Source organism: Liolophura sinensis, chromosome 12, assembly GCF_032854445.1.
Source record: "Liolophura sinensis isolate JHLJ2023 chromosome 12, CUHK_Ljap_v2, whole genome shotgun sequence".
NCBI lineage: Eukaryota > Metazoa > Mollusca > Polyplacophora > Chitonida > Chitonidae > Liolophura > Liolophura sinensis.
Genome location: NC_088306.1, coordinates 18,637,091 through 18,649,762, shown reverse-complemented (window position 1 = coordinate 18,649,762; position 12,672 = coordinate 18,637,091). Strand labels below are relative to the sequence as shown.

General features: G+C 41.0%; 1 protein-coding gene across 1 annotated transcript; it reads left to right on the top strand.

Annotated features, from left to right (window-relative positions):
* Positions 1-821: 821 nt before the first annotated feature.
* Positions 822-3,101, top strand: LOC135479753 (toll-like receptor 4). The gene has a single exon (XM_064759658.1). It carries the CDS (start codon positions 822-824, stop codon positions 3,099-3,101), a length of 2,280 nt encoding a protein of 759 aa, XP_064615728.1.
* Positions 3,102-12,672: the final 9,571 nt, after the last annotated feature.

The following is a 12,672-nucleotide window of genomic DNA, read 5'->3' as shown; positions in this document are numbered from 1 at the left end:
AACATTTAGGTGTCGTGCAATAGTACCAAAACTTTCTCCGGCTTGAAGACGACCAATGGCGATATTTCGGTCGGCAGCAGTCAGTCGCGGCATTTTACCGACTGCCTTTCGTCGACGAATATATAAATAAAATACGAAAGCACATGGGCTTTCACACACCCTCACACTATAACTGCCATTGACATGATTTGCAGGTGAATGGTTCTGTGTGCGACGTCAACAGGGTCAGTCCAAAAGAAAAGACACTCCGAATGCAGAATCCATGTCGCGTTTGTTAAACCTTCATCTTTTTTGACGGCTGATATATGAATGCCTGTTTCGACGCAGTTCCCGTGGGCTGTGCCCGGTTTCCACCTACCATAATGCTGGCCGCCGTCGTATAAGTGAATTATTCTTGAGTACGGCGTAAAACATTAATCAAATAAATAAATAAATAAATCAATCTAAAATTGCTCGAAATGCTGATTTGTCACCACCTTTAACATATAACCACATAAAATCACACACGTCATTCCTCTGTCAGATATAAATAAAGAGGGTCATTCTAGTACTATCTCATTATGAGGTATTTAGGGAACACACTTGATCGTGTATATGACAACACACAGCTGTATGTCGGTGAGTCACTGACGAGTTACTGCCTAGTTGAAGGATGTGTAACGCTTGTACAAACATTTCAAATTTACAGCCAGTGTTATTTGTAGAGACCATATAGTACATGAAGTAGACAATCTGCAGATCTACCCAGGCGTCTAACGGCTAAACGACTCCATCTCCTTGTAGAAACACTGCCAACTTTTCCCTTAGCACCCAAAACAACTATGGAAGTGTACGCATTTCTGTTGGGAACCGTTCTTCTTAGCGCGGTGTATGGGGACAACCATGTTGATCTCCACAACAAAGGACTGCGGACCGTACCTACAAATATCTCATCAACAACAGAAAGCCTGGATTTGAGTTGGAATCTTCTGGAGACCATAACCAATGGATCCTTTCGAATTCTCAGCAGGCTTATATCACTGAGTTTAAATCACAACAAACTTGTGAGGTTAGAACCATCAGCGTTCGAGGGATTATCACAACTACGCTTCCTGGATCTAAGCAACAACCGATTTGTGCTGGTGTATGAATCCTATCCACCCACAGTATTTCATCCTACACAAAAGCTAGAGATCCTAAATATGCATAAAAATAGCCCTGGCTATTCATCCCGTGCGTATCAGTTTCCAGACGAGATATTCAGCAGCCTGATATCACTGAAGGAGTTGACTGTTGACGAGCCGTTGCACAATGTTTCATTTGGACCGGGCGTCATGAGCATGTCTCAGCTTAAAAGTCTGTCCGTTTACTGTTGGGAATTTGGAAGCAGCCTCAGACCAGACACATTTGCTGCGTTTGCCAACTTATCAATTCAGTCATTGGTGTTGAGATGCCAGAGTTTAGAGGAAGGGACTTTGAAGCATTTTCCGCACGTGACAAGTCTAAATCTGAGAACAAAATCGCTACCCAGTGCCCTATCAGCTCTTGTGGACCTGCGCCATCGCCATATGACATATCTGACAATCACAAATACAAATTCTGACAAAGGGTTCAGCAGGGACCCAGGAACCTTGGCTCTCACTGCAAACAACACGGCTCACTTGGCGACTATTTGTGTTCGTCACCTGGACTTGAGCAAAAATGCCATAATCCATGTGGGAATAGACGTCTTAAGCCGATTCCAGTACCCCGAATGTCTAGAAACATTTAACTTTGGAAACAATTATCTGCCCGTCGCTACTAGCTTCTTAGCAGCAATTGGCGTGATACGCTTCACAAGGTTAAAGTATTTAAATATCAGTCCAGGAAGAGATTATGCGTTTAGTGTGACAGAGGACAGCGATCTTGTGTTGACGGAGACCTCTGTTTTTCAATTAAATCTGGTGGTGCCGCCATCTTTGGTAGTTTTGAACGCTAGTTTTCTAGCCGGTTCGATTAGAAGTGATAAGGATGTAAACTTTACTAATGGAAAAAATGTGGAAGTTCTTGATCTGTCATATGACGGATTCAATGGTTGTTCCTTTGTCGTATCCGGTCTGGAGAACTTGAAAGTGCTGAACATATCCAAATGGAACTGTGCTGTGTTATCTCCAAGATTCTTCAGCTATTTTACCTCACTTCAGGTTTTGGTGGCCAGAAATTGTAGACTGGACATTGGCTTTCGCTATGATTTGGATGCTGTTATCTTCACAAATTTGAAACATCTGAAAAACCTCGATCTCTCGGGTAACGATTTTACAACACTAAACAGATTCATCTTCAGCCCGCTGCAAAGTTTAGAAACTTTGATCCTGTCAAACAATAAGCTGATCCATATACCAGAGTCCATCTATGATTTGGTCTCGTTGACATTCTTGGACTTGTCATCCAATGTGATTTCATCTTTGTCACGCGCACAAATGGACTGGTTGACCGCTGACAATTCATCCCACTCAAAAGATGCTGTCAGAGTTTCACTGAACCGTAACCCCCTCCTCTGCACTTGTAACACCGTCAGTTTTGTGCGATGGCTTGTAGAAGGTTCTGCCAATGTTGAAGCACGTTTGACATTAACGTGCAGTCTAGGAAATGGAACGTTCGTGGATATTGGTAGCCTCAAATCAAAGCTTAAGAACATGGAAGTATCTTGTGTCAGCAACTTTTGGTTGACATTTTCCACAGTTGGCTCGGGTCTGATGGCCGTGGTAATTGTTCTAGGAATATTTGCCTACCGTTACAGATGGAATATCAAATATTGGGTTCTGACAAAATGCAGGAGAGGTTCTGTCGTTGAAGAAGTGACAAATGAACAATACCGATACGATGCCTTCGTGGCGTATAATTACTTCAGTTACCGATGGGCTTGCATTGTTCTGCGACAATTTCTGGAAGATGAAAACAACTACACGATCTGTCTCCATGATCGAGACTTCCCGGTGGGTGTCAGTATTCAGCAAAACATAGTGGACGCCGTGAACAACAGTCGCAAAGTTATCCTAGTCATCAACAAGTCGTTCCTGAAAAGCGATTGTGTGAATTTGAAATTCAATGACGGGCATGCGCATGGTGAGAGATGGTTATGAAAACGCCATTATTGTGATCTTGATGGAAGAGATTCCCGTGTCGGAAATGCCACGGTCGCTGCTGAACCTTTGGAATCACATTACATTCTGCTGTGGCCGGCCAATGACCCGGGTGACGAACGGATCTTCTGGAACCGTTTGCTGGAGGTCATGGCACGCTGATCTGCAGTTGTCTGCTGGAGGTCATAGAAACAGTCTGATCTACAGTCGTCTGCTGGTGGTCATGGCACACTAATCTATATACACCCGTTTGCTGGAGGTACTGGCACGCTAATCTATACACACCCGTTTGCTGGAGGTACTGGCACGCTAATCTATACACACCCGTTTTCTGGAGGTAATGGCACGCTAATCTATACACACGGTTTGCTGGAGGTCATGGCACGCTAATCTATACACACCCGTTTGCTGGAGGGAATGGCACGCTAATCTATACATACCCGTTTGCAGGAGGTCATGGCGCGCTGATCGCGATAGACTGCTCGAGGTCATATAACAGGCTAATCAACAGTCATCTATTGGAGGTCACGGCACGCTGATCTACAGTGAAACTACATGCTTGGGGCTATGAATGTGCTCATGTATATGTAGTCGTAAACAAGATGTAAAAAATTACAAGTTACAAATGACAGTGGCTTTACTATTGAAATGTGTATGTTCTCTAAATGCGACTAATATTTTTTCTTGTGCTTTCGTTTCATTCACAAATCAAATTGCATGTGTTCTTTTATGGGCACAAATCGTCAGGGAATATGTTCACGATATACATTTAATTTCCGTCACTGTAATAATTAGACCAGTGAAAATTCTGCGTTGCTGTGAGGATAAAAAACCCTAAAAAAAAAACTTCCCTTAAATTCATTTCCGTGAGTGATGGACGAATTGCATTTCCGTCAATGTAACACATAAATCCAATCTTGAAAATGCGTTTTTAATAATGAGTTAATCCGTTCCTGACACCAAATTAGAAGTAATCCGGAATGGATTTCTTCCGCTTAAAGAAAAAAAAACATAGTTATTAAAGTATTCTATGTTTGGGAAGGGAGGCTCGTAGGCACAACATATACATTGTGTGTTTTTTCCATTCATGTCATATGGAATCAAATTTGTATTTGTTCTTTAGACATATGGAAGTTGAAAATATATATTGGAGTGCGTGTATAAAAACGGTTTGCTTATTTAACAAAAAAAGAATTGTCTCTGCACGGTGTCTTTTGGATGTCTGTCGTTTCTCCAAATACCTTTTGAGCACTGCGTGTTGCTGACAGGCGCAATAAGCATTGGCTTTACACCGCATGTGTAACTACGACCAGTACAGTTGATCGAGTGTTCGAATCCCGCTCTCGGTTCATTAGTGTTGCGGCTTTGTCAGGAGGTTTGCTGGGTATCGGTATATGCTATTTCAGTCATAAAATTGGATGCTGTTGTATTGGTGAAAAAGAAACAAACTGAGTAAAGGCTTTAAATAAAAATTTAAAAAAAAATAAGAAAGATTTGATTAATAAACAGCATATACCGGTAAATGTGCATGTATATAGCTCTACATTTAACACTGATAGGCCTACAGAGATTTGAGGAGTTACCACGTTTTGAAAGACTTTTCACACTTAAGAATGTGGAGCTATACAGCTATGCAATATAACCTAAGAGGAATTAATAAGGTTAAGGCGTCGGTTATGCGTCATTTCGTGTCCAGGGAATTTACCTACTCTACCCATTTAGAGTAACACAAATCACGTTACAGTATGAACTTAATGTGTGGGATATTGTTGTCTTGTGGAAAAAGCCAAACGTTTTTAGCGGGTTTTAATTAGGGCAGTGTAGGCCTATATATTAATCTTCTAGCCTTCCTTGTACTTCATTCATTATATGTTATTGTAAATATATAACATATTATAAATATATTTCACTCATTACAACTGTCTTGTCATAGGACTACTTCATGCATTTAATTAATCGGTATACACATTATACATACACAATTAAGACTACAATACACCGTTTGTAGTCTTACTTGTGTTTAAAATCCCATTAAATGTAATCTAGGTTTTGTCTTATCTTCAAAATATTCTTTTATTTTCAAGAAAAAATGCATTTTTGTCTAACATATATGCCCCCTTTATGTTTGAAGAGCTACAAAAAAGCAATAATAGCAATAACATTGCACAAAACCTAAATAAATTCTATAAAAAATAAAGACGTAGTACGAACGGGTTTCTCATTGACGGGGGGGAGGGGGGGGCTGCGTGGCTTAGTCGGTTAGCGCGCTAGCGTAGCATAATGACCCAGGAGCCTCTCACCAATGCGGTCGCTGTGAGTTCAAGTCCAGCTCATGCTGGCTTCCTCTCCGGCCGTAAGTGGGAAGGTCTCCCAGCAACCTGCGGATGGTCGTGGGTTTCCCTCGGGCTGTGCCCTGTTTCCACCCACCATAATGCTGGCCGCCGTCGTATAAGTGAAATATTCTTGAGTATGGCGTAAAACATCAATCAAAGAAATAAATAATAAATAAATTCTCATTGACGGCTGATCGGAAACTCCCGAGGCGTTCCGAACGCACAAATCAGTGGATTTACAACTGATGACGTCAGACTATAACACCCATGACGTCAGGGCAAATGATCGAGAATAACAGACCCGCAAACAGAAAACAAATTAACATGTACGTTATCACTGTCAACGATGTTTGAATATTGAATGTTGACATGACCCACCCAGTAGCAATAGACAAGCGTATCTAGAAACATGAAAAGTATCAAACATCGCAATACTCATCAGTCAAAATCTCACCGATTCTCGATTGATGGTAGCATGAAAGCAACATCTTTGAACACGCACACTGCCGGCATGACAAACACCACACTCAAACCCCTTAATATTGATTTATTTGATTGGTGTTTTACGCCGCACACTCAAGAATATTCACCTGTACGACGGCGGAAAGCATTATGGTGGAAGGAAACCGGGCAGAGGCAAACCAAGAGCAAGCCAGCATGAGCTGGACTAGAACTCACAGCGACCGCGTTGGTGAGAGGCTCTTGGCTCATTGCGCCGCGCTAGAACGCTTACCACCTCGGTCACGGAGACCCCCAACCGCTAAATAAGAAAATGTCCATAAATATAAGTTATTCAGAGGAATTTTTTTGATCAACAGAAAATGTGACAGAGGCTCAGAAAAAAAAACAATTATTACCTAGATCAGCTTATTCCAACGTGCCTTTGTAAAACCTGAAACATCTTTAATGATGGATATTGTTACTATCTTGTTCCAGCGTTGTAACAGGACTAAATTTGTAACCTTCTGATTTTAGTTTTTTGATGGATTGTGTTGAACTGAAAATTGGTCTGCGATTATTAATTCTGAATGTAAATTATGGTTGATGATAGTTATGAATGGTTAACGAATGTCTGTTTGGACGCTCAACTTAGGAAGCAGAAATCTTTGGCTACCTCTTGGCGCTTGGTGCTCAGCACTGAAAGGTTAGACCAATGAAACAGGACTGGTATAATGTGATTTTGTTGGGTGTCATGTCTGGTGTCTTCGGTATGAAATGAGCCCTACCACATGAAGACACAGTACATGCACCCACACCTAACGACTCTTCGTCGTCATATGATAGAAAAAATTGTTAAGTTCGGCGTAAAGCCTCAAAGCATACATACATACATACTGTTCTTCTGGACGGACATTTTTATTGTTTAGCTTTTTTTTTTTAAATAAAAAAAAAAAAGACTGGAAAGCCCGGGCATCGATCCCGGTACCTCTCGCATGCAAAGCGACCGCTCTATCATGTGAGCTAGACCCCCATTAGAATATTTTTAAACGCGGCGTGAAATACGATTCAACCGATCAGTCAGTCAATACACACGTATAAATATTATTGCTCAAACAATACCTCCTACGGATTCATTGTAGTTAATCAAAGTAACAAGCAGAACGACACAAACCGGAAATTATAATACTGTTGGAGAGATGCTTTCTAAATACGTATTCTACTGCATTAATTCATAAGGCAACGAAGCACCAATAATCATTAATAATCATCATCAATTAAGAACAACACTGATGATAATTTATCAAAGACAGACACCCTAAAAAAAAAATTTTTTTACAGATCTAGGAAAACCTTGACTCTACAGAAAATCAAAGACAACGAGCCCTCGATGGCTCAGCTGCAAAGGCGCTGCTCTGGGTGCAGCGGGTTCTTGGGGAATGTTGGGGTTAGGCATTCTCCAAGCACACAGATTTCCACCCAAATGGGAACTGCTTTCACCCAGGTGAGAACTGGTTCCTCCCAGGTGAGAACTGAGGTGAGAACTGGTCCCACCAGGTGAGAACTGGTTCCGCCAAGGTGAGAAACGTTGTCTCGTATGTATTAACGTACATGTACCATCACTTGGGAAAACTGCATATTCAGCATTATGTCAATGACGTCCCAAACATGTCACAAGTAGCAAGCGCCAATAATGCGGATACAAGTAGCAAGCGCCAATAATGCGGACACAAGTAGCAAGCGCCAATAATGCGAACCCCCAACCACAAGGCCACCAAGTGTGACAATTTAATGAAAGGATATAATCTTTAAAATTATATTAAATCCGACATTGAATAAACAGTTTATATGAAATTACAAATAAAATTTATGCAAGTGACTTATACCGAGCTGAGTTTTGGTAGAAATAACGTGATTATAAAATTATCTGAGAATTATGTACTAATGGCATGTCACAGCTGCCATAAAGTGGGGGTAAATCGCAAGCCCCATTCTGCCTGTTAGTGCAGTATGATTCACATAGAAGGCGCAGGAGGGGTTGGAGGAGGTCCGTAAATAACAGACAAGAGACGTCGTACTACAAGCCTGATTACTGAACAAATGTGGAGAGATTTTCATTGGTGCATAGATTACAACAATTTATAACCGTCCAACGACGACAAAGAAGCTTTTACCCGGCAGTATAAAAATTTTATGTCGTACACAATGTCGATTTCATATAGCAGAAATTGCTGATTTGTCCTAAAATTTGGTCTATTGAGTGAAATGTTTTTGAGGACGGCGTAAAACACCCATCATCTAAATGAATATACCAAGAGTTGGTCCCAAATACACACCATACAAATATAGTTTCAAATACCCTTTTTCCCTGACAGAAAAAAAAACGAAACTACATAATAATAATCACTACATTTGCAAATAACTTTTCACGCTCCATCATCAAATATTTGCATCATTTTCTTTCTGCTCCTTTAAATCTTGGCTGGGTGGCGGAGGGCTCCGTGGCCTGGTGAATAGCGTGACGCAAAGATCCAGAAGATTCTCATCAATGTCATACCCTGAGTTCATGCTGGCCCATGTTAAATGTATGAAGCTTAGTTGGTTAGCGCGCTAGCCCAGCGTAATGACACAGGAGTCTCTTACCAATACGGTCGCTGTGAGTTCGTCCAGCTCATGCTGGCTTCCTATCTGGTCTTAAGTGGGTAGGCCTCACACCAACCTACGGAAGGTCGTGGGTTTCCCCTGGGCCCTTTCTCCGTTTCCTCCCACCATAATGCTGGCCGCTGGCGTATAAGTGAAATATTCTTGACTGCGGTGTAAAACACGATTCAAATAAGCAAATAAATTGACGTTGAGGAATAATATGAACGTGTGGTCAAAAATTGCAGTTATGAGAAATATGGAAGTCAACTCGGCTATGTGCAGTTAATGGAACCTGAGCTGTAAGAAGTATGGAAGTGAATATAATTAAGACGTAAAGCATAGAGGGAAAAATCAGAGACGCGGCGACGGTGTGATAACCGGCAAATGGTCACACGTAGCCTAACTGGTGAAATACCGCATCTTTTCAATTTACCTCCTTTCGGGTTTTATTCTAACTGTTCATGTACATGCATAAAAAGTCGCAAATTACACGCACCTTAGCACCGTGGTTTAAGCACAATTTGGTAATAAAATGCAGCAATGTTAACTGCAATTTATAGTGCAAAGGCACTCCGCCGATAGCAGTTGTTGGAACCTGGGTTGGGAGAAGTATGGAAGTGAATCCGGCAATCGCAGTTGTTGGAACCTGGGCTGTGAGAAATATGGAAGTGAGTCTGTCAATTACAGTATCAGATGTTGAAACCTGGGCTGTCAGAAATATGGAAGTGAATCCGGCAATTACGGATGTTGAAACCTGGGCTGTCAGAAATATGGAAGTGAATCCGGCAATCGCAGTTGTTGGAACCTGGGCTGTGAGAAATATGGAAGTGAGTCTGTCAATTACTGTATCAGATGTTGAAACCTGGGCTGTCAGAAATATGGAAATGAATCCGGCAATTACGGATGTTGAAGCCTGGGCTGTCAGAAATATGGAAGTGAATCCGGCAATTACAGTTGTTGAAACCTGGGCTGTGAGAAATATGAAAGTGAGTCTGTCAATTACTGTGTCAGATGTTGAAACCTGGGCTGTCAGAAATATGGAAATGAACCCGGCAATTACGGATGTTGAAACCTGGGCTGTCAGAAATACGGAAGTTAATCCAGCAATTACAGATGTTGAAACCTGGGCTGTGAGAAATATGGAAGCGAGTCTGTCAATTACTGTATCAGATGTTGAAACCTGGGCTGTCAGAAATATGGAAGTGAATCTGGCAATTACAGATGTTGAAACCTGGGCCGTGAGAAATATGGAAGTGAATCTGGCAATTACAGATGTTGAAACCTGGGCCGTGAGAAATATGGAAGTGAATCCGACAATTACAGTCGTTGGGACCTGGGGTGTGAGACGTATGGAAGTGAGTCCGGCAATTGTTGTTAAAAGCTTGACTGTGAGGAACATGGAAATGAGTCCTTTGACTGGGTTATTACCTGAACAGCAATGTATCAAAACATGTAATATGTCTCACATTGTAGCACTTGTTAGATCCTGTGTGTTATGTGACTATTTAAATCAAGGTCATTAGTGCAAAAACTAGTGTGCCTAGGTTATTTCATCAAACACCCACTCCCTAGGCTTCTTACGTTTTACAATGAGTATAACTCTGCTGTAAGTAAAAATGAACCCCTTGGCACTGAGCTTCATAAATGTGTCTAATTCCGGTTACCCCATGACTAGGGGTTGTATAGATATCGTGTTGACTTAGATCGCCATACTTGATATATGAACAGTTGCAATCAAAGCGCAACTGAGATACATATTTTAATTATCGACAATTCACAAGCATGACACACGATTTGGAAACTCATTTCATTCATTCTCCTGGGACATTCCCGGCGTTTGTTCAACATCACTGAAAACTGATGACCGCTTCTCTTTTGAAATGAAACCTTGGTGGAAAGGAATTAATGAAAAATGCTACAACTTAAAAAATGTGCTATATTTTGTATGTGTTAAAACAGAAACAAGGGATTTTTTGTCTAGTCCTTATGCAGCGGGCTAGTCCGCTTCCCAGCATATATGCATAAACCAATCCATTATTTCTTAAATTATCAGAATGCATTGCGGCACAAAGGTCTATAAATTAAAACATGAGATCGGCTGTTTCCGTGATTATAAGCACCAGTGTATAAGAGTGCGTAAATGAGGAATCACATAGAGAAAGCGTGGCGTACTACGCTCTTTTGTTCTTTACTTCCGTATCTCTCAGCATTGAAATGTATAAGAATCAGTAACTGCTATACTGCCGTAAACATGCAAATATATTCTTCTTTCACACAGGTAAACTGACAATTTTACGCAATTTTACCATTTACCATTGTACCACCCACCCACCCCCCCCCCCTCCCACAAAAAAACCAAAACAATTAACGATGGAAAATGTAAAAATACGGTTACTGTAAAAACAGTATTTCAATAATTTCTCTCTGTTTATATGTCCTACTGGTATTGTCAATAGCTTGCATCTGTTTTGCGATATTCATCCTGTTCATGGTTGCAGTCATATGTGTCCTAGGCTAATATTTTGACTCACGGTGATAAAACATATTTTTAAGTTTATTTCATATTTTATCACGGTGTATTATTATCGGTAGAATGAGTGACAGTAGTTATGAGGTTAGAGCGTCCGCCTCTGAGTCGGGAGACCCGGGCCGGATCATACCAAAGACTTTGAAAATGGCTGTTGCTGCTGCCTAGCAGCACTGAGATCTTAAAGCAAGGAAACATGATGGGTTGGCCCGGTGTCAGTATAATGTGACTGGGTGGGGTGTCATATCTGGTGTCTTCGGCATGATACTTCAGTGGGAGCAGCACTTTGGCGTCATGGACTCGTCCTGCTACAAGAAGACAGTATATGAACCCACACCGAATGACTCCTCGATGTCATACAGAGACAGAAAAATTAGACTTCATGCCCCTATTATATATGATAATGGGCAATCGCTGTGATACAACTGGTCGTTATAAGTCGTAATAAGCCTACTTGAGGTAATGACCACTCGTGACTACACTTATCTGTATTTCCAAATTCCGAATGTACACAAAATGTTAAATAATCCATAGCATTGATGCAATGGAACACACACAGAGATTTAAAAGTTACTTAAATACACTTCCGGTATGCCACAAATTAAATATGTACCGATCCGGACAATTATGAGCTAACAGTTTTTCATAGGCTTTTTTGGCCAATACAGTTTAAATGCAGCTCCGCTGTTCAAATCCAGCTTTGATTGTTCAGATTCCAGCTTTCTTTGTGTCAAGTTCTCCCCTTATTTGTGTGCTGTGTGTCGTATAACATAACATAAAACATAAAAATCATTTGACTTCATTTAAGTCCATAGAGGGTAGGGGATTTATATTCATCGTGTTGAATTCGATAACCATGTTGAATGTATGAACAGTCGCAATCAAAGCTCATCTATGATACATTTTTTATAATGGTACACGATTTTAACACTGATTTCACTCATTCGTCAAAAACATGTCTTGCGTCTTTCAAACATCATTAAAAACTGTTCTCCGCTTCTCCGTTTCCGCAGGTGGAAACCGGATCGACCATCATTTTTCTTCGGCCTTCTCATTTAAAAGTTGTTCTTGTATCAGACGAAGAGGTCATGCGATTAAATCTCGTCATCCGCTGGATGCCGAGATCTGCTTAGTTTAGAAGTCCCGTAGCTTAACCTGAGTTAAACCAAAAGAAAAGACACTCCGAATGCAGAATACATGTCGCGTTTGTTAAACCTTCATCTTTTTTGACGGCTGATATATGAATGCCTGTTTCGACGCATGTCCCCCTGGGCTGTGCCCGGTTTCCACCTACCCTAATGCTGGCCGCCGTCGTATAAGTGAATTATTCTTGAGTACGGCGTAAAACATTAATCAAATAAATAAATAAATCTAAAAAAACTCGAAATGCTGATTTGTCACCACCTTTAACATATAACCACATAAAATCACACACGTCATTCCTCTGTCAGATATAAATATAGCGGGTCATTCTAGTACTATCTCATTATGAGGTATCAAGGAAGCACACTTGATCGTGTATATGACAAAATACAGCTGTATGTCGGTGTGTCACTGACGAGTTACTGCCTAGTTGAAGGATGTGTAACGCTTGTACAAACATTTCAAATTTACAACCAGTGTTATTTGT

Excerpts from the sequence above, each read along its gene's own strand:
- LOC135479753 (XM_064759658.1), top strand. The coding sequence starts at position 822 with ATGGAAGTGTACGCATTTCTGTTGGGAACCGTTCTTCTTAGCGCGGTG.